Source organism: Crocodylus siamensis, chromosome 11, assembly GCF_052110815.1.
Source record: "Crocodylus siamensis isolate JL-2025a chromosome 11, ASM5211081v1, whole genome shotgun sequence".
Lineage (NCBI taxonomy): Eukaryota > Metazoa > Chordata > Crocodylia > Crocodylidae > Crocodylus > Crocodylus siamensis.
The window spans coordinates 55032450-55053886 of NC_143405.1; the positions used below are offsets into that span (position 1 = coordinate 55032450).

Sequence of the window (21437 nt, forward strand, 5' to 3'; positions counted from 1 at the left end):
TACTTCCTGGATGCTTGGTGTTGTGACCTAAACATCTAGAGTCTTATGTCACTATGTGTAATTATGCCAAGTAATTTGGAGATAGAAATCTATGTTTCTTAACAATGCATGAAAAAGTCCTACCTACTCCAAACATCAACCACATTACTGTATTGTGGAAATTGCAAAAAAGGTACACGGAAAATAGCTTTTATTCACCCTTTAACGAACCAAAAAACATGACCTAAAACCCAAGCAAGACATTCATCCAGAAACCGCAAGTATGCATGTGCCTGCTCAGCCTTTGCCCTTTAAATGACACACACATTACTATTATCTGTTTTGCCATCTGACTACTTAGCACATGTAATGCTCAGGCATTATGGTAATAAAAAGTTACTATGCTTTAAATGAGGCCAGGAAGTCCTTAAAAAACAAAAACAACAAAAAAACCAAACCACCATACACAAACACTAACCTGGGGGAGGGGGGCTGAGGAAGGACTCAAAGCTATAGGGAGTTTTTTTGTGTGTGTTTGTTTTTTTTATGTATACATTGAATATATTAATTGCTTCTCTTTGGTCTATCCAGTGATAGTGAGGTTTAAAGAAGGAAGTGTAAAAACTGCTGAAGAATCAGGCCTCCTGCCCTCCCCCTTTTGTGCTATTTTTTTTTTTTTTTTTTTTTTGTAGCAGTAGTTTGGGTTGAGTGGAAAAAATAAAGCAAGCCCAGTAGGAAGCAGCACTGAAATCCACCAGTTGGGAAGGAAGTGGGCTGAAGATATCTTAAACCCCTGCAGACACCAACTTCCATGGACAAGAGAATTCAAAGGCTGAAGCGCCAAGCACAACAACATGCTTTACCTGGGCCAGACAAAAGGTTATTAAAACATTTGTATTTAACTGCATTACAAGTATATTTATGTATACAATCAGTTTCCAGGCGAGACTGCCGTCATATACGAGGGCTGATGCTGGGAACTATACTGCACTGTAAAATTTCTACCACCCACATGAATTGTGCAAGCTGGCTGGTAGGATATTAATACCTCGGCTTCAGAAACAAAGTACCGTACAGCCAAGTTCTCAGGGTGTGGCCTCATACCAACATGACTCCTTAGGACAGTCAAGAGATGCAGTTTACAAATGGGTAATATTCAGTGATCAGTCACCTGGTCTCAAAGTAAGATCAGATAGAAATATTTTTTTTTTTTTTAAAACCCAAAAAACCCACACACCATTAGGACACTATGTAATAGTGAAATGCCACCAAGAAAGAGGCGTGACTGATGCCTCACTAATTAGTTGCAAGTTTCTACCCAAAAGAAGCGGCTTCTCTGGCACCATTCACTTTATTGAAAAGGCTCCTTTTTCTTTAAAGGTTATTCTAGAAGAGAAGGGCTACATTCCCCTGCCCGATAAAAAGTTCTCATGTTCATCACACACCAAGAATTAGAAGCAGAACCTAGAAGTAGTCCATTTTCAGTGTCCAAGCTAACCACTGACCAGACCACCACCTTCATCATCAATAACATAACTAAGACATTTGAGTAAATACATTTTAAAGGGCTTCCCCAAAATGCCATGTAACAGGAATAAGAGTTTGAGCAAGAATTGGGCAAACAAGATTGGGAAACAGATCATTTAATTGGCTTGTACAATAACTTGGCAGTGTACTGTAAAAATATGGACACTATGTTACTTCACAGAAACAAATGCAGCATCCCAGTGTCAGATTAATCCACATGTATACATTATTCATGGAAGAGGTATAGGCAAGATACACTACTGAAAACTTCGTAGTACAGGGAGAGAGAGACTTCAAGCAAAGATTGTAATCTAAAATCTGCTTGTTTGACTGCCTATAGCGGTTGAAGTTAGACCAAGATGACCTACAGTCTATACGTATGCATATAGCATCTGAGTAACAGCACAAACTAACAGCTATTCATCTTACCTTAATAAAAAGAAAGAGCATCTGGCTCAGTGAGCATCCAGTATAAGAGTTCCATTAAATCCAACCCTGATTTCTAAAAGAGTTGGAGATAGTTTTCCCTTCCTCTTCCAGGGGAGTTGTCAGCTTTACAGCCACCATGAACTACAAAAAGTGTTTTGATTCCAACGATCAAGCCGTCTTGCCTGACAGCCCGGGGGGGGGGGGGGGGGGGAAAGAGAGAGTGTGGGGCAGGGGGGCTTTTGTTCCACAGAGATCAGACCTATTTTTATACAGGCATTTTAGTTAGCAAACTGGATTGAAGGCAAGATCAAGACCAACCATCAAGACAACCATTAAAAAAACGGTTTGCTTATTCCCTGCCAACAATGATAGGGTTGTTTTCAAAACAGATCGGTTGAAGGAGTTACACCTCGCTGTCAGCTACCCTCCCCAACTATTCATGTTCACAAGCAATGGATTTGGAAGTTTCCTTCGTGCCACCTACAGGAACTCGTCTAAGGGTAGGCGCACACTGGCTAAGGGTAGGGTTAGCCAGGTGACTAAACACATGGCTGAGTAACCCAGACTAGAAGCCTGTCACCACAGAGCAAAGCTCTACCCATGTTGCAGCATCCTCCCTGTTTCTGCATTTGCCCAAGAATCTGGTAGGAATTAGGTGGTTCTTGTGCATCAGAACACTTAGATTCTTCCAGGGGAGAGTTAAAAACAGAAAACAAGGAAGGGTCTGCCTTCCAGGAAGAACTTGAGGAAAGTTAGATACCTGAAGGCACCATATTTTAAACTGTGCTCTTTTGCTATATAGTTTATTAGCCAGAGTAGCCACAAGTTTGTTCACATATGCCAAAAAAAAAAAAAAAAAAAAAAAACACCACACAACTGAGGAGTAAGAGCAAAAGCAGCAGCAGCAACTCTTCAGGTAAGATCCAGGTTTAGTAGATGGATCCATGTTCAAGCCAATTTCTGAAGTAACAAGTATTAGTCGCGTTCAGTAGATGGCAAAAAGCGGTCAGACTTCAGATTAGCTACTCCTTCTCCTGCTCACTCCACACTAGTGTATTTTAACTTCCTGCTTGGTTGTGAAAATCGAAGACAGCATGTGCTTATAACCCACAGGAACACACCAAGTCACACTGCAACTTGAGGAGTCAGTTAAATGTCAATACAACCCTCAAAATGTTAAGTTTATTGAATAAAGCTGAAGAGCAATAAACCAACAATATGCATCCACCTAAATAAAAAAAATTCACTTATTTACAAAGTTCAATAATTGCTTACGTTGTTCACATGCAGAGGTTAATGTGAAGGTTAGCAATTGGTAGTGTTTGGATGCCATAAATGCCAAAAGCAGTGAAGTAGATACACACCAAACACATCAAGTTCAGCTATTAGCCAGTTAACTCAGTGACCTGGTCCCCATGTAGACTCACACGTTCTAATTCAGTTTCCTTATTTTAGGCACAAGCAAAGTTGCTAAATAAAAGTAACTGTAGTAGTTCATGGCAAACTAGTCACTACAGCAGCAAGTTAATATACCCTTCTCTACAGCACCAACAGGAGTATGGGATTAATTGAAATCATGCCTCAGGACTAAAAGTGGACCAAAAAAAGTTAAAATGCAAGCCTAGTTTGTAAATGGAGGCAACACGAAACATCTGTGCAACAGTGCAGTAGTTTGTACAGAACAGTAAGGCCATGACAGTCTAAATTAAAAACTGGTTTGTCTTGTATATACATACACAGAGCAGACTCAAGTGTTTTCAACTAAAGTCTCTGAAAAAAAAAAAAAAAGATATATTGCCTAAATCTACATTTAGGTGCTGCTTTAAAGTTACACAGTGAGGCAACACAAGCAGGTGTATCATATATTTGTATACATTACACTGGACTACATTGACATTGCTGCATGAACAAACCAGTCTTAACAAGTCTGTCCCTTTAAATATATTGAAGTCACCGAGAAAGTAAAGCTACAAAAACATTACAATCTTTAGTTTATACATATTTCTTTATATGACAGAAGCTAAAAATCAAAGAAACAGGATCAATTCATTGGCTCTCTTGTGCTTCAAGACACAGTAAAACATTTCATCTTGCAGCCTGCAGACTTTGCACATGATTACACTGAGAAATCAGGCAGGCCTAGAGTTGTTTCCCAGCACCAGATGAAAGTGTGCCCAGCTATTCCATGAAAAAAAAAAACAACACACACACACACTAGACAGTTACACAGATAATTGTGCTGAAAGTTGACAGTATGACTTGATTAAAAGAAAGACCCAAACACACTGTAATTTGAGCGTCATGCAGCAACTCAGACTTCACATTCTGGTGTTTCGGACAGAGAAAACTTAAAGCATCCAGAGACAAGAAAAAAAAAACAAAAAACAAAAAGAACAAACACATACTTGAGCAGTCTTACATTCCTAGCAAATGTGTTTAGTCCGCTGGAATACATAACCGTTGACATCTTTTGACAAAGCAAATGCATTTCCCATTCCCTATGCAAGTTTTAAAACAAAACGAAAAATAGATACAAATAATGATCTTGATACAAAGTGTTTAACTATTTGGCTTTTCTAACTTATTAGAAAAAAAGTGGTGTTTAAAATGACTGGATCATCTCACAGCTGTAGAAGACTCGTGATGCTGATCTAGTGCCTTGTGCTCCCCCCCACCCCCGTTTGCAGACAGTTTCCATTTCTCAGGCTTACTATATAGACACACACACCACATGCATTTGTGAGATAACAATAAGTTAATATCCCACATAAAGTCACGCCTTAAGGTTCTCCAACTACCACGTGTGGCGCTAGAATCTCAATGCTGTGCAGTGTCAGCATCCTCAAGCCACTAAACACTAGAAATAAAACATTCTATTAACATTTGCTGAAAAATCAAATATAAAAGCCTGGCCATGAAAAACCAGAACAGAAATGTACTATTTCTTAGATTCAAATATGGTAGAGATAATTTTAAAAAGGCTCCCCACCCCCGCCCCCGCTGTTTAGATGGCCGTAAAACAAACCTTTGTGCTGACTTTATCATGACAACTCTAGTTCATTCTGTGACGGAATAAGAATACAAGTCTTCAGCAGTGCACATGGGAAATGAACTGTGAAAAAGGCAATTTCTTGACACAGGACTATTGGGTAGTATTTTATCATGGAGGGACTCGACAATTGAGATTATGGCCAACTGGTACAGGAGACTCCAGGAAGACTTCAACTTCTTCGAGATTTTGAATGCTGAATAAGCCACTGAAGCGTGATATCTAGAGAACAAGAGACAGAGAGAGCGATACTGGTGAATGCCTTTTAAATTTCCACATTATAAAAATAGAATCTGCACTCAAAATTCACTTTCCTTGCCATTATTTTCTAGAACACGGTGAAAGGGTTTGTTTTCCAAGACCAAGAACAGTAAAGGGCTGGATGCTGCTCCATCCGGCAGGAAAGGGTATTTAAGAAGCCGCTGCCTTCCCTTAAGGAAAGGAAGTACAGTTTAGCAATTCTGGTTTGCCCATAGTCTGAAAATTAGATGCAAGCAGTATACACTAGTCCCTTCATATTACAGTAGCCCAGTCTGAGGGGAGGCTGCACATAAGTAGAAGGGGGGAAAAAAAGCGTTAGTTGGGAAAGGAAACTGGATCCCCATGGTATTTTATAGAAGTCAGTGGCCCAAAACATTCCAGCCAAAGCAAGCTGGACGCATCTGGTTAAAAAAACCTGACCAAGTTCCACAAGCTACTTATTTTCACAGTTGCTTCTTTAAGAAGAAAAAGATTCAGAGGAAATACTAACTAGGAGCTGTTATAGAGAATACCATTTGGCCTGGAGATGACTAGCAAGAGTGGGTAAAAGACATAAGACATGGCAAGGGTCCATTTCAGGTGGTCATTCTTTTCCTAAAGATATGGCACAGAAGAATAAACTTGTCAGAGTTGGAGTTTTTCTACAGCCTGGTAAGCTATGTTTCCACCAAGCAATGACAAGCTGTAGAAACCCTGGAGAAGGATTAATAGAGTACAGACCAGAGCTTTGAAGACCCTAAGATCCTAGGATTTCCAAAATAAGCCAAGTTTACCAGTACAAAAACTGGCTAACAAGTTTCTTTCTTCTTTGGAAGTTCTCTCACTAAGGTATTGCAAAATTAGGAGGTCTCTAACCTAGTATTTCAAGGCCCATGTCTGCCAGGACCAAGAACATGAGCCTGGGAGTCAGAGGAGTCTCCTTTCCAATCCAAGTTCAGCTACAAATACCTGTAGTGGGCACCCTTCAAATCTCATCATTCAAGCACTGCTTTATGCTCACATGGACTGCCAGAGTCCTAGAAAGCAGAAAGCAGTGAGCCTAGTGAAACCCTTAAGAGGGTCGGTTGTCACCACCCTGAGTTAACTGTACAGCTGGATGAGGAATATAACTTCATCACAATAGACACGCATAAAGCAAAGCAGCCCACATTTTCCCCACTACAACACCCTGTAGATAGGTTGTATGAATCCAAGTTTGGAAGGGCTGATCTTAGAAACCTGAAGATCAAAGAGTTATATTCACATGGATTAAATTGGTTGTTTTGGTACCTTTAAAATATGAAACCAAGTTGCTCATTTGGTCACTATGTTCTGGTCAGGTCCTACCCAGATGGTGAAGCGAGATGTCACAGTAATTGCCACCAGGCAACATAGCTTCCCACATGCTGACAACGCAACAGTCTGTCCCTAGTCACGTGAAGTCATAACGGCCTTACTCCTCAACTAACTGGCTGCCTAATAACTCCAGGAAGTGGGTGGAACATGGAGCCTTCTGTTCCTTGGAGAGCAGACTGCAAACAGCCTCCAATGTCTAGCATAGAATAAAAACACAGATCTAACTCATCAGTGCAAACAAACACCATTTCAAAAATGCAAGCAGAATGAGTTTCCATGTATTCTAGTATTTTCATCTTTGTAAAGTTGGAGGAAGCCTGAAGACCTGGATAGTTTGCTTCCTAAACTGATCTTTCACATGCAAGTGTTGGCTAGAATATTTTTGGACAAAAATACTGTTACCAGGGTCAGCTTCTGCAGGACAGGTGTCACTCACCAATGTGTGATGTAGAAATACTGTATCAGAATATGCCATCAATTGATATTGTATAGGTACTAACGTACTGTGGAGTAAACCAGAATCTGAAAGAACTTGATTCGTAAGTCTTTGGTGCCCCAGATGGCCTAATGTTGCAAACCAGGGCTGGCAATTATTTTGACTGGATGGCTGTCTAACGAGGCATGGAGGGCTGCAAGGGTAGCGCCCCCCGCAATTGACTGCCCTCTTGTTACCAGACATCCTGCCCCCTGACCTCAGCCACTGGGAGTCTCTCCCCTTGCCCAAGAAGTACTCATCTGGGAGGAGTTGTGTGCATGATGCAGGACTGTTGGATGTGTGTGTGGTTGAGGTGTTGGACACGTCTGTGGGTATCTGTGTGTGCATGTGGGGTGTGGGTGTGCATGTGGGGGTCTTCTACCCCACCTGCTCTTTGCAATGTGGCTGAGCCCAGCCCCGTTAGGGGAAGGGGGAAAAAGGGAAGGGGATCAGCTCTGCCTACCTGGCTCCTAGCATGCTACAAAAGGGCAGGAAAACAGCTGCCGCAACCAAGAGCAACAGGAGCCTACCGGGGGGGGGGGGGTGGACAGGACAGGGCCAAGCCTCATATCACCAGCTCTTAGCCTATTCCATACCTGTCCAGCAGGGCTGCAGCCAAACTTGTGCTGGCTCCTGCTGCTTTCCTCCCACATGCCTGCCTGATGGGGCTGCACCAAGTGTATACACTGGCTCCTGGTGCTGCTCTCCACTTTCATCTGTCCCTGCCTGCCCATCAGGGCTTCACTTTCCCCCTCCTCCCTCCATCCACACACTCCCCTGCCCAGCACCAGCAGGCCCAGAGTGAGCTGCAGGCAGAGCCCACCCTGCTCCCTTCAATGCTACAACTTCCCCGCTCTCCCTAACTCAGTCTGGAGTGCTGCAGCAAGGACAGGAGTTGCTGGAGGCTGGGGAGGCCCAGCAGCTCCTTGGGCATTGGTAGTAGCAGAAGCCCTGCTCAAAAGCTGTGCCTGCTGGCAGGGGAGGTTGGGAGCACAGCACACTGCCCCAGGTAGAGCACAGCAGGGGCCAGATAATTAGTTGGTGGGTGCCCATTTCCAGGCTGAATCCAGCCCATGGGCTCTATTTTGCCCATCCCTACTGTATGTAGAGGGACTTCTCTGCTGCCCACTAAGCAGCAGCAGCTAAAGCTTGCCGTATGGGGAAAAAGCATTTCTGTACTGCAGGCAGCAGACAGTGGGATCTACAGAGGTGCCCAAAACAGCAGTTTGAGAGAGTAGGACAGCAGGAGCTTGTTGGGTGGCTTGGAAGAAAACAGAAACGTCTCAATTTGCAGAAGCTATTCGGTATAGCAACCCCTTACACTTGACAGGTCATAATGCCAATTCTATTAGCTCAGCTAGTTTATTTAACTAGAAGACAGTATTTTTCAGAACTGCTCACAAGTCAAAATCATCACCTAGCATAACAGTTGTATTACTGCTTTTATAACGTGCATACTTGACCATGATTCTGAAACCCATTACCTATTTTCCAAACACCACTAAGAGGTTAGAGTGTCTGCCACTCATTTAAGAAGTCTTTTCCTGATCCAGCCTTTGACAGATCCCCATGATTGGCATTTCTGGGTTAATAGTTACCTATATTATCCTTTTCTTTGCAAGAAATTGAATAGCAGCAAATTTCTCTATCTTGAATTGCAGCCAGATTCCTGAAATGGAGAGAAAGAATGTGTAGGAACAGTTCATTACTAGTATAAAATGTGCCTAATGTAGAATAGAATAGGAAAGTACTTATGCTAATGGAGGCTAACAAATTTCCAAGACATTACTGCTTGATCTCTGTGCAAGCTTATTTGTTTCTCTATTGCTTTTCATATTACAAGCTGCAACTAGGAAGACACCATAGCAACAAGCTGAAATTTACAGGTTATTTTTATGGCTTAAGAAACAAAAATTTAATTTTGTGAACAAGCTTCTGGGTAAATCACATTTTCTAATACTTACATCTTTTCAATTAGCTGTTTTTCATCCAAGGCATTTGGAAGGTCCCTCTTGTTTCCAAGTACTAAAACCTGGACACAGTAATAAATAGGTAGTAGAGTCAACAAGCAAGATGCATACTGTACTACAAAACACAGACCCGCCCATCACTTGCAAGGCACTGCATAGATGTTAGGAAGTAAGGCAGGACTGAAGCATGCATGTCAAACTCAGTCTCCACAGACCAGATGAAGGGCACACAACCAGTCTTCAGGCTGGACTGGACCCATGCAGAGACAAAACGGGGCCAGTCTGGTGCAAGCACCTGCATCAACCCCATGTGCAGCTCATGCCAGTCTGGGGCTTGTTTGTGGAACCAGCATGAGGCACAGGCTGCAAGAGCACCACAGGCTGGCTCTGGTATGTGGGGCCAGTCTGTGGGTCCAATCCAGATCAGCACTGTAGCCAGTGGACAGGGCACTGCATGCAGTATGCCCCCGCAGTCCAACCTCATGTGCCACACATGTGCTGGTCCCAATCCAGGGCTCACACTACATGCAGGGCCAGCATGGGGCATGTACACCAGACTGACCCTGCATGGCGACTCTGGTATACAGGGACAGTGTGTGCCTGACCAGGACAAGCCCTAGAAACAGTGCACAAGGCCAGTCCAGCATAGGTGCCACCTGCAGCGTGCACCCCAGATCAACCTCACATTGTATGCAGTGACCACGGCCCCGGGTCTAGTATGCACTGCATGCAAAGCACAGGGTCAGCCAGAGATCCTCAGACTGAGACCCACTGGCCAGATCATAAAGCCTATGGGGGCCAGATCCTGCCTGGGCTAAGACATTCACACCTTCTCCCCCGCCCCCCACTGAAATTATGGTAGCGAGGCCTCCGAAACATTTAATCCCCAAAGCCCAACCAAGATTAAGAAGTAGTCAGAAGCATTTCCTTCAGAAGCTCCTCCAAGGCATCTGCCCAAGCCTCCAGAAACTGCTATTAAGACAATCATCCAGTCTTACTTCACTTTGCTTTTCAAACTCACACTCTGGGATGTCCGTTTGCCTTACCCTTCAGTTTGATCAGAGAAGGGAGCCTTTTAACTGATTGCCGATTTGGTCCCAGAGTAAACCCAGTAACCAAAGATCTGACAGCTGCCTCTTTCCCATGATGTTTTGCACTACAAATAGCATACTAACTTTGCTTTGTGTGGCAGGACCATCTAGAAGCCCAAGTCAAAACAGAGACCTATCACACAAGGCACTTCATATGCACATGATCCCAACTCCCCCACAAGTCCCTAGGGGCTTGCTTGTATTAGCCACTGAATAAGAATGAAAAAGATAGAAGAGAAGTCTAGTCTGAAACAAAAGAGATGCATCAGAAAAATGCACTGGGGAAGTCACTACTATCTGCATAGTATCATTTCACAGACCTCACCTTAAGCTGTCCAGTTAATCAAATCTGACTGGAATCTACTAGGCCTCCACCCAAATGCACGGGATGTGGAACATGCACCTTTAAAGCATAACTATGCATTACTTACAGGGATTCCTTGTAATTGTGGTTTGTCTAGAAGATTATGCAGCTCATTTCGAGAGGCTTCTATCTTTTCACGATCTGCAGCATCTACCATGTACCTTTAAAAAACAATTTTTAAAAAGTAATCATTCAGGCAACTCAGACAGGTCTACAGGCATATTCTGAAAAATACCCTTAAAACATGCTCATTTTAGTCTCGGGCTATTTTGTTAAAAAAGGTGTAGTAGAAAGGGTACACATTCTTCTCAGTATGCGGTCCCAGTATTTAAGAGTTGTAGACTCAGCTACATTTTTATCTCAACTGTATACCCGGGGTCAGGCAGATTTCTAACTGTCAGAAAGTAACTTGCAGCAACAAGGCCTCAATTTTCTCTACTCCCCTGATGAGAAATGGAGACTAAAGTTGAGTTAACTGCTATCATGCAGTTAAGATAGAGTTTACCCAGCTAAGTTTCTCAGCTTGCTTGGCAGTTTACAAACAAAGATCAAGCAGCCTAGAGAAGTCTCCACTCACACAATAGCATTGACTCCTCTGCAATATCTCTCCCACATGCTTCGGAACCGTGGCTGCCCTCCTATATCCCAGATCTTAAAAGGAAAAAAAAAGAAAGCGTTTAAACAAGCTATTTAGTTAGAGAAAGAAGTTTAAACACATTACATCTCATGGGTATTAGAACAGGTGCACTGAGGCACTGGACAATATCTTGTCATTTCTACTCATCCTAAATTATCAGTTTTTTTAAAACTAAGGCTATTTCTACTGCATGGAAGAAGCTATTTCTGGTGAGGGTCACCTCTTCATAAACCTCCTCTTAACTTAGAAGTTACCAGGACAGGCTTGCAAACCCAAGGTAGAACAGGAAATATGCAGGCCAGTTCAAGTATTAAATTATGTGCAAGAATATCTGCTTCCAAGGTAACAATATTAGTTAAGAGCCTCCTGAACAACGCAGGCTGATATTAAGCATGCCATTTTATAATGTTATTCCACTGCAGGCTGGAATGGCAATTATGCCAACTAAATTAATGTTTTACATGCTAAACTAGGACAAGCCTGCTTTTTCTTTTTTAGCTAGCTATACACATTTTCATACAGAGGGGCCCAAAAAAATTAAAGGGGAGATGAGCATGCATTTCATTTCCATCCCCAGGCACCTGAATGAGTTAGAAAAGAAATGCATTTGTAATTTCTCTACAACCTTTACAGCTCAGACACCAGCCAGAGAGCAATCAGTAGGTGATAGGTAGCAAGGGAGGGAGAGGGAAGTGATGCAACTAAATGCAAGATCAAAGAAAAACCCCAAGTCAGAAATCAACCTGGTTTTCTGAAGACTCAGTTTACAGGGCTCTGACTGACTAAACTGGATTGCTCTTTTACAAGCCATTTTGAAGAGTGTAGAAAGACTTTTAGCATACCTTTATTGTGACATTACCCTTGGTAACCTTCCTCATGTTGAAGCCCACCGTAGGGATCATATCTTCACTGAACTGGCCTGACTAGAGATTAAAAAGAGAGAGAGAGGAAAAAAAAAAAAAAAGAGTAGACAATACACATTAGATCTAGCCACAAAGAGACAAAATGTTTAAAGTAGATAATCTTCAACATTGATTTTTACAATGTACAAGTAGGAAAAAGCTTACTATTTGTCCTCAGAAGACAGGATTTTAAATGCACTAAGTACTGGGGTACATGCATAAATACAAGTCTTATCTTCCACTTCTAGCCATAATTTTATGCTGCTTCTTCAGGTCTGTTCAAACGTGCCTCATTCACTAAACACAACTAGTGCCTGGAGATAGCGCCTGGCTAGACAGTGGCTTAACTATATAAAAGACATGCCAGTATTTCTTGTAATGGACCTGGGACTTCTAGTTGTGCCATATGGGAACTCACTCCACCATCCTGGGAGTTAGGTCCATCACTTCAAGACATTTCTTCAGCTGCGCAAGAGATGCTGTTGGGCAATAAGTACAGAGGCTCTCAATTCCAGTTTGAAACAGAAAAGGGGCGTGGGGGGGAGGAAGCAGGCATCTTTCAGCTCCTTGAGGTTACAGAACAGCAACTGGAAGAACCTGCACAGCCTTTAGCCTCGCAGCAGGGAGGGGAAATTGCACAATTTCAAGCATGTTCAGAAAAAGGGTGCATTTTGAGATGCAGAGATTAGGTGAGGGTGCATGTGTCCGCATGCGTATCTAAAAGCTTCACATTTTGCCAAGTGTTACATTAGGGATCAGACAAGGAGTTGCAAATTTTGTCTTAACACACCATTGCCTCTTTTAGCAAGGTATATACATATTTCCTACTGTTCCTCTGAAGCTTGGCAAGTAGCGAGAGGCAGGTTAACCATTACAAAAGAGCCAAATTGATCGATACCTATAGGTTCCAATATTACTTCAAGATAACCCATGAGTAACATGTACAGCTTTCCCCCACTGCCCTCAACTTAACCAGAAGTTACCTACAGAGGACAGCTTCCTAAACTCAGGCCTCTAACAGTGAGTGTCATTTGTAGTGTTTGAATACAAGCCACTTGTCCTCTAGATCCAGGCCAAGACAAGCGATTCTTAGAACCTGCTTTCAGATAAGGTGTCCCATTATTTCAAGCTACCCAATTTTCCCTGGTTGCCTCTGCCAAGAAGCAAGATGGCATTCCTGGACCCATTAAGTGGCCAGATGTCTGCTTATACATGTATGTAGCCACCAAGTTAGAGATGTAAATGTCTGCTGTGAAGCCTTGCCCCCATTTTTTTTTTTTTTTTTTTTTTTTTAAGTAGTTCTACTTTAGGGAAGTTATCAACCTGAGAAGTCAATGCCTTTCTACTTTTCCAGGCAGAGATTTCCTTCTCTTTCACCAACTGTTCATCAGTAGTGGCCTTTTTCCATGGTGACTTTGAGACCTGAGGAAAGTTAAGATGTCTAAAGATCTGAATGAGGTGCCCTTTCATTACCCAATCCAAGCTGCTCCCAAAGGACAGGATTTTCAAGTCCTCATTATGGCTGAAGCAAACATCAAAAGCCTATGAGAAACCCTGTTTTCATCAAGTGGTTGTTCAGCCCTTCATAAGGTCAAACGCATTAGAAAGGTTTCTACACTGACTGCCAAACAAAGCGCTAACTTTACCAGTTTCAAGTCTTTCAAGGCCACATTAGTAACACCAGAGAAAACTCCAGTGCTTATCATCCCAACAAAAATGAAACCATTTTCTGCTTGTTAGCACCATCTTCTCCCCACTCTTTTTCTAGCCAAGATAATAGATGGACCTCACTCCCCCCAAATCTTCCATGTTAAGGGCTAAAGGAGAAATAATTGGTGTCCCTTTGTCCAGATAAGACTTCTCCTTAGAGGTATTCTTCCCCGCTTGCAAAGATCAAGGATCTCTAGCAAAGATTCATTTAAACTCTAAAAGGCTTCCAAGTGAAAGACATGAACCACTTGTTCAAACCCCTTCATATGCTCCTCATGATTCAAACCCCTACACATGTATGCCAGCTTAACGTTCGTAAGTTAGGAGACAACACTTTTTTAACCTACATTTACAAAACGCAAGTTACACCTCAACCTACACTCTTGTCCAGCTGTACTATGAAAGTTGTGGAAAACAACTTGGTTTCCACACATTCTTCCATCTTCTCCAGTCTTGGGTCACATGCATCTGCCTACCTTTCTGCAAGCTAGACTTACAGCCTAAAGTGCAAGCATGCTATGGGTTGCAAAATATTCACAGTTGTGTTGGGGTACAAATGGCTTTAGAGTTTAATGCAAGACTGAAGTAGGTCATCTCAGAGTTAACAAGCACTAGAATTCCTGCTCCCTCCATGTCTCAACAATGTGTCTCCATTGTCTATGTGGGAGTCAGTAGTTAGGGACATGCACAAGATGTCCAAGTTGGAAACAGCTGCAAGTATAGCAGCATTTGTCTGCAATTTTAAAAGCAAAAAATAGACAGCCTGACTTTTATTCAATCAGAACTCCAGTGGCAGTGGTGACACTTTCTCCATGAGCTTCCACAGGTCACTACATTTTCAGTAGCAGCTGAAATAAATGTAAAAGTAGTCCTGGATGCCTAACAGGTATCAGCTATTAGTTGTTGCACATGACCACCGTTCCAAGTTTTTGGTTAGGCATATGCTTGTTTTTAGGCTAGGCAAACAGCTTGGCTTGAATTGACAAATTACTGCACTGTTCAAATCTAGAAAGGCAGAAATTAGGGGGAGATCAATGGCAAGATAAACCATTCGACAATCCTTTGCCAATCTATCAATTGCCTATGAAAGCAAGTTTCATTGGCTGTTGAAAACAAGAAACTATGCTCCTCTACCCTCAGATTCCCAGTACACATGGCAGTTAAGATGGAGCAGCTTTTAATCCAGTGATTTATACTGTTTAAAGGAGGAACAGGGTGCATAGATAAGATCTCGGGTTCAATAACTCCTACACAGCTGTAGATCAGCTCCTTAAAGCACAAGGCAGACAAACACTTGTTTCACAGAGCTACTTATGAATGATTCATTAGTGTTTACAGGAAAAATTGCTCCATCAACTGTTTGTTACTGCCCAAGCAAGATCCTTATCTACTATTCAGCCAAACTGGATCATGTCATCTTCTAGATGGATATAAAGCTTGTATGACTCAGAAAAGTGGGATGATTTAATAAAACTTAAATACAGATTTTATGCAACATGCTTGTGGGTCCACCCTGTCTACTGCTTGAATGGCAGTCTCCTAAAAAGCCGAGGGAAATCAAAGCTATTACTATTTTCCCCAGACGCCTGTGATTTCCTATTGCTTCTCACACTTTACAAAAAGAAGCCTGCTTCCTCCAGTGACAGCGCCTAAAACTGAACTACTCTGCAATAAGCAATTTTTTAAAAAGTTGGAACTATTAGATTTACATCAACCCCTTTCAAGGCCATTTCGAGATATCCACCAGCCAAGCTTCCTTTTGATGTACTCAATTGCTCCTATCCATCTCAGTTAGGGCAACTGTTTACCATTTTTCAGACTAGTCAGTGGGCGCATTCATTAATCTGCCATAATTATGGTGCATGGAGTTTAGTACATGTATTAACAGGTATAAACTTAGTGCTCCATGAATTGGTACTACTGAGTACTAGCACAAGTTAATGCTTTTTTGATGTTCAATGCCAACTGGACTAGTCTACCATGCATTAGCAGTTTTTGCCAGCCATACTAATGCATAGAATTAGTCCAATGGGCATTAAGCATCTCTTGTAGATGTGCCCCATTACTGGTAAATACTAGCTTAGCCCAATGGCTTCCCCATTCCATTGCCTACTGTGCTGGCTTAAAGAAATTCAGAAGTTAGAAGTCCCATCTGGTACAGAACCTGGAGGGTTTATACCAAAGTCAAAATGGTAAACAAATCCGGGGGGGGGGGGAAGAGGGGGGGCCAGTAAAACTACCAGTGGATGTCGTCATGTCTGCTTCCACCTCCTCCCTCACCCACTGTTGGCAGAGTAGTCAATGCTTTGCCTTGAGCAATGTAATAGTGGCTTAACCCAAGACAGTTCATCTAGACCACATAGAAAAGCCCCTTTAAAAAATGTGTACTAGTATACAAGACCAACACCGATTATACTCATGTATATAAAGACCTGTATGAACATTACTTCACCTGCATCAGAAATCTAACAGAATATTTCCACATGCTATGAGCAGAGCTGCTGCAAAGCCAGGATGCTGGGAAGTGTGTACAGTACCTTTGAAAAGGAACTAATGAGGTGCACGCGCCGTTTTCCCCAGACCCATCTTGATCAATTTCCTTTAAGCATTAAAAGGAAAGGATCTCATGAGACTGGCTATCAAAACACAAGTACAGCAATTCAAAAGGGAAATAAAAAGCTACCAACAAAACGAGTTGCACTAGCTTAAAGGGTATTTTTCCTCAATGTTCTTTGAGGAGTCAGTATACCAGCACTAGTTGACTGACAGCTTGGGCACCTCCCTTCTAAAATGCCCTTCTTTGAGGCACTTGGCCAGCTAATCTTTCCATGAACTAGACAAAAATCTAGTCTTGGATACCAAGGATGTCCATGATAACCAAAGGCTGAGATCTCAAATAAGTCCAGGTTTTCTTCAGCTACTTCAAACATGCCCAGACACCAATGCCCTATTCTTTAAATTTCAGAAATCAACTACCACTTTACATTTTATAAGAACTGTTCACTCTGTTTTTTGGTTTTTCTTTTAATTTAAAAACTTCTCCTTAAAAGTTTACAGCCAAAAACACAGTAGCATCAGACATGAACCTGGCATCGGTTGGTTTGTTTTAAATGCTGACAGCCAAAAAAAAGCCTAGATGAGACCCCAATTTGTAACCACCTCAACATCCAAGGGCATTTTTAAACATGCTCTGGCAAGCATATGTAAAAGCTTTGAACAAGCTTTAGTTAAAGCACCCCCACCACAGGGATGCTGATTTTGAAGAAGGGGATGCTGATGCATGAGATGCAGAGGCTGGCTAGAGTGTGTTAATTAGCATCCTCCAGCAGACTCTATTAATTACAGTCTGCTGGAGCAGCCTCTGGGCACTTCTACACACCCCCTAAGAGCTCAGCTTAAAAAAAAAAGTATGTTGAAAGGACACCAAAATCCTAGCAGCTTCTAGTACATGCTTTCATTAAGAGCTAGTTACTGTCAAGTGAGGAGCATAACACTTAACATGCGTCCGATATCTGATCCAAACTGTTAGCATCAAGTAAGGGACAGACAAGATTCTTCCCCCCACAGCCATTTTCCACAATTATCAGTCCAGTATGATCCATGAAGAAGGTTTTCAGAGTAGAGGTTCAATTAAAACTATCTAGGATTATCTAGGATGGTTCTAGATATTAGGCTTTGTGCAACAAGAATCTGTTCTTTCACTTGAACTAGTCCATGACTAAGAGGAGTATGGCTGTTGTATCCAATTCAAGAGGGGAATATGACTTGCAGCTTTAGGACAGCCTGTTCAGAAGCAGCAGAGATGCAGTCAGCAAGAGATATTAAAGGCACTGTGGAAGAGATATTAAGACATTGTAAAAGATCTTTCAACTACTAACCAATAGGAAATACTGGAAGTCTTAAGAAGCCAGATTTAGTGAAGCTGCATCTGGAGGCTGCAAGCCAAATGACTCTACACTGTGGAAACTATGGCCCACAACAGTGTTCCTGTGTGGACAAATTTACTCACAGAAAATTTTTGTTACACTCAATATCAATCAAATAGATCATGACTAACCTGGAACAGTCACAGCAAAGCAGCAGCTCTATTAGGGTCTTTTCTGCCTCACATGCCAGCTGATTAAGAGTTGAATAGTATCTAAAAAATCCTGAGCACTTAAGAGCCTATAGTTATGTCCAGTTACAAAAAGAGGTCAAGTGCCAGTTTACATTGGGGGAGGGGAAAAGAAAAAATCAATATAGGGCAAAGACAGCTCTGATCAATCTAGGACAGGACTCATGCTTGGTGTGCTCTCCATTTTGAGTAGGATTAGCAGTCAGATCAGAAGCCCACGAACAACTTCCACCAAACATTTTACCTGATTAAAGTTCAATACATGTAGTTACAGGAATCAGATTAGTGCAAGAAGCTTGAGTTAAATAAGACCTGTATGCCCTGCACACACTGCAAAGAACAGTAAAGGCTCTGGCTCCAATCTGGTCTTAGAGAGCACAAAGCATGTCCCCAAAAACCAAACAATCCTTTTAACATGCAACCCATGCCCTGCATCTAGACTACAACAAGGAATCGCATAAGGTTTTTTGTATATTTTAGCCAGATACTTATTCCTAGCACCAGAATTGCTGAGGTTTATTCAAATACTTCAAACAAGGCAACCACTACCTCCATTCAACCTACAGTTGACTCATGTTTGGTGCTCATGGACAAACGGAACATCAGGTTAAATAAAAGGCAAGGTAGCCAAAACATTATTTTAGATAGCTTCTAAGCCACTGCTGTGCAACATTAAGCATGAGTAGCTCTGCCACAGAGATGTTGCATACCAGTTTAACAAAAGCCACCTGGGAACAGTTTTATTAGCACATTTCATAGTAGTCATCTCCTCCCAGTCCTACATGAAGGGGGAAAGGTTTAATTATCTTACCCAGAAATCACCAGATAAGAAGTAGGCTAGATTCTGTCCTGTGGAGAAGTTATTTTTTTCAAAAAAAAGTATTATTTCTGCCATTTGACACAGTTGCATACTCCTGTACTTCCCTGAAGGTACAACTGAATATTTGGGTCCCACTCTCCTCACTACAACACACCCTGGCTGCTCATGTTCACTACAACTACAGAACCTTTGCCATTATTGTGTACCATTAAAAGAAGGGAGACAGAAAGGGGCAGATCCAGACTAATAACCATGGCAAGGAGGACAAACCCTGGTAGGCTGAACTCATTTAAGCAATTTCCACTTGTGGGAAGCAAACTGAAGAGGTGCTTCACTATAAGCCTTCCTTAACATGTTCTTCTCACACATCTGCTTAGCTTAAACACAGAGGAAGTGTTACCCAACAAAACCAGCTTCATTACACATCACGATGCTCAGCAGGAACAGTCATTCTTGATTAGGCAACAACTGTCAGAACAGGAGTCAGTTATGAGCAATATTTCATTACAAAGCCAAGTTCTTCACTTACCAAAAAGACAATAAAAAACATAAACCAAAACTCTAAAGTGAAAAGTAAGCAAAAATTCTGCTTACTAATATGACTCAGCCAGTGACTTTATTTAGAGACAAAACACTTCAACTCTGCCCAAACAGGAGTTCATCTTTCTCTGTTTAGCTCCTTCCCAACTACTACCCTGCAAACATAAGCTCCGACATGCATCGAGGCTACAACAGCTCAACAGTTGTCTAAGCCCCGCCACATATACAGACCCGCTTCAGCTTTGAGGTCAAGGGGTAGTTCCCTGAAAACGCTTCTTTACTGGGGTTGTGTCCTTTGGCTTCGTAAGCTGTGGGGCTTTCAGTGCTGTGGTCCTCAGGTCCTAACTCTCTCTCTCTCTCTCTTCAGCTTCCTGAGGTCAAGGAACAGTTCCCTGCAGAAACCTCTTTACTGAGTCCTTCGGCTTCATAACCAGTGGGGCTTTCAGCGTCTGTCAGGCCCCCGCACACACGCTGCAGAGTCTCCATTTACTAAACTATCAAGAGAACATCCCCCACTGAAACCCTGTACGCGGGGCCACGTGCCCCTGGGCGGCGGCGCCAGCCGTGGGCCGTTCAAGTACGGACTCGCACGTGTGCGCGCGGGTGTTTCTCGGGGGCCCGGTGCACCCGGCACCGCAAGCCCCCGCCCCGAGGGGAGGGCGCAGCCCCCCCGCCCCGAGAAAGGACCCTCCACCCCGGGAGGTTGAAAACTCGGCAGAACAAGGCCCCCGGCTCCCTGCCGCCTCCAGCAAAACCCGGCGCGGCTCGGGGCGCAGGCCGGGCGGCCGGGAGCGGGGGGGGGGGGGGGAGGGCCAGGCCGCGCTCACCGCGATGACGTTGACGAAGGTGGTCTTGCCCGAGTACTGCAGCCCCACCAGCGTCAGCTCCATCTCCTCCTTCCAGAAGAGCGAGCGGAACCAGTCCAGCAGCCGCGACAGCAGCGCCAGCATGATGGCGGCAGACGGGCCCCGCGCTGCGGCCCGGCCGAGCCCCGACTCTTGCGCTCCGCCGCGCTGAGGTACGCTGCGCCGGCCGCGCGGTCATATGACGGCGCCGCCCGCCGGCAAGAGCGGCCCCGGCCCGGCCCCGCTGCGCGCCCGCCCGCAGCGCCCCCTGCCGGGGAGGACCCGCGCGCGCCGCCGGCAGCCCCCCGCGCCCCAGTGCTGCTGACACCCAGCGTGGGCACGGCCACTTGGCGCAGGCTGAGTCACAAAAACAAGAATTAAAAAAATTAACAATAAAAACAAATCCATTTAAAAAAAAATGTATCTGAAAAGGCTTCTTAACCTGGCAGGGGAAACGCCACGTATCTGTGCCCGAGAAGGCGGCGCTCCTGAACCGCTCTGCAGGAGAACTGCCCTTCCCGTGCGGTTCGGTAGAGGCTTTAAGCCCAGCTGATGGAAATGGGGGTCCTCTCCCCGGCTTGCCCCGAGGGCCGCATGGGTACGGGCGAGCAAACCTCGGGGGCAGTGGCTAGTGCTCCAGTCTGGTCTTGCGCAGACTGGCCGTGCACCCCCTGGAAACGCCAGCCACGAAACTGGTTTGGCCGCTGGTGATTTCGGGCTGGGTGATCAGTCACTGGGGGAACACCCCCCCAATCAGTGATCTGGTGCCCCCCCAGACTCAGGAGGCACCGGTCGCCCATGCTCAGGGGTATCCGAACCCCAAGCCCCCAGCCTTGGGCCTGCAAGTAGGACACCTGCCAAAGGTTTTGGAAACATCTGAAGCCCCAGATGGGGGTGGAGGACGTTTGCTAGTAGTAGGGCAACTTACAGTTCTGGACTCTTGGATTTGGAATTAGTTTTGGCTAATTTGGCCGCCAATACAAATTAAATAAATAATTAAAACATAATCTGGGTCTGTGAAGGTAGTTTTCCTTAAGCATTCCCGGGGATAACTGTTCTTCTGGTGTGGTTTAGTACCCACTGAGGTGTTGGGGCTTAAAGCCCATTTTATGGAAATGGGAGACTCCTCCCTAGCTTGCTTTTGCAGCCATGTGGCTGACGGCAGGTAAAACTTGGGGGCATGTGACCCCCAAGTCTCCAGGCTTGGGCCTGCACGTAGGATGCCTGCCAAAAGACTTGGGAAATATCTGAAGTCCCTGGTGGGGATGGAGGATGTTTGCCGGTTGTAGGGCCACTTATGGTTCGGGACTGACTCGTGAATTTGGACTTGATTTGGGTTGGGTTGGAACACGAAAAATTTCTTTAAAAAAATTTTTTTAAGTTAAGGCC

The 21437-nt window shown here is 43.8% G+C and overlaps 1 protein-coding gene across 1 annotated transcript; it reads right to left on the reverse strand.

Moving 5' to 3' along the window:
• Positions 1 to 3098: 3098 nt before the first annotated feature.
• On the reverse strand, positions 3099 to 20267 carry ARL8B (ARF like GTPase 8B). Its single transcript, XM_090021804.1, has 7 exons — positions 20031 to 20267; positions 11960 to 12040; positions 11058 to 11131; positions 10548 to 10641; positions 9020 to 9087; positions 8654 to 8724; positions 3099 to 5206 (listed from the first exon to the last, which is right to left on the reverse strand). The coding sequence occupies exons 1-7, from the start codon at positions 20151 to 20153 to the stop codon at positions 5157 to 5159; spliced, it is 561 nt and encodes a 186-aa protein (XP_089877930.1). The 5' UTR covers positions 20154 to 20267; the 3' UTR covers positions 3099 to 5156.
• Positions 20268 to 21437: the final 1170 nt, after the last annotated feature.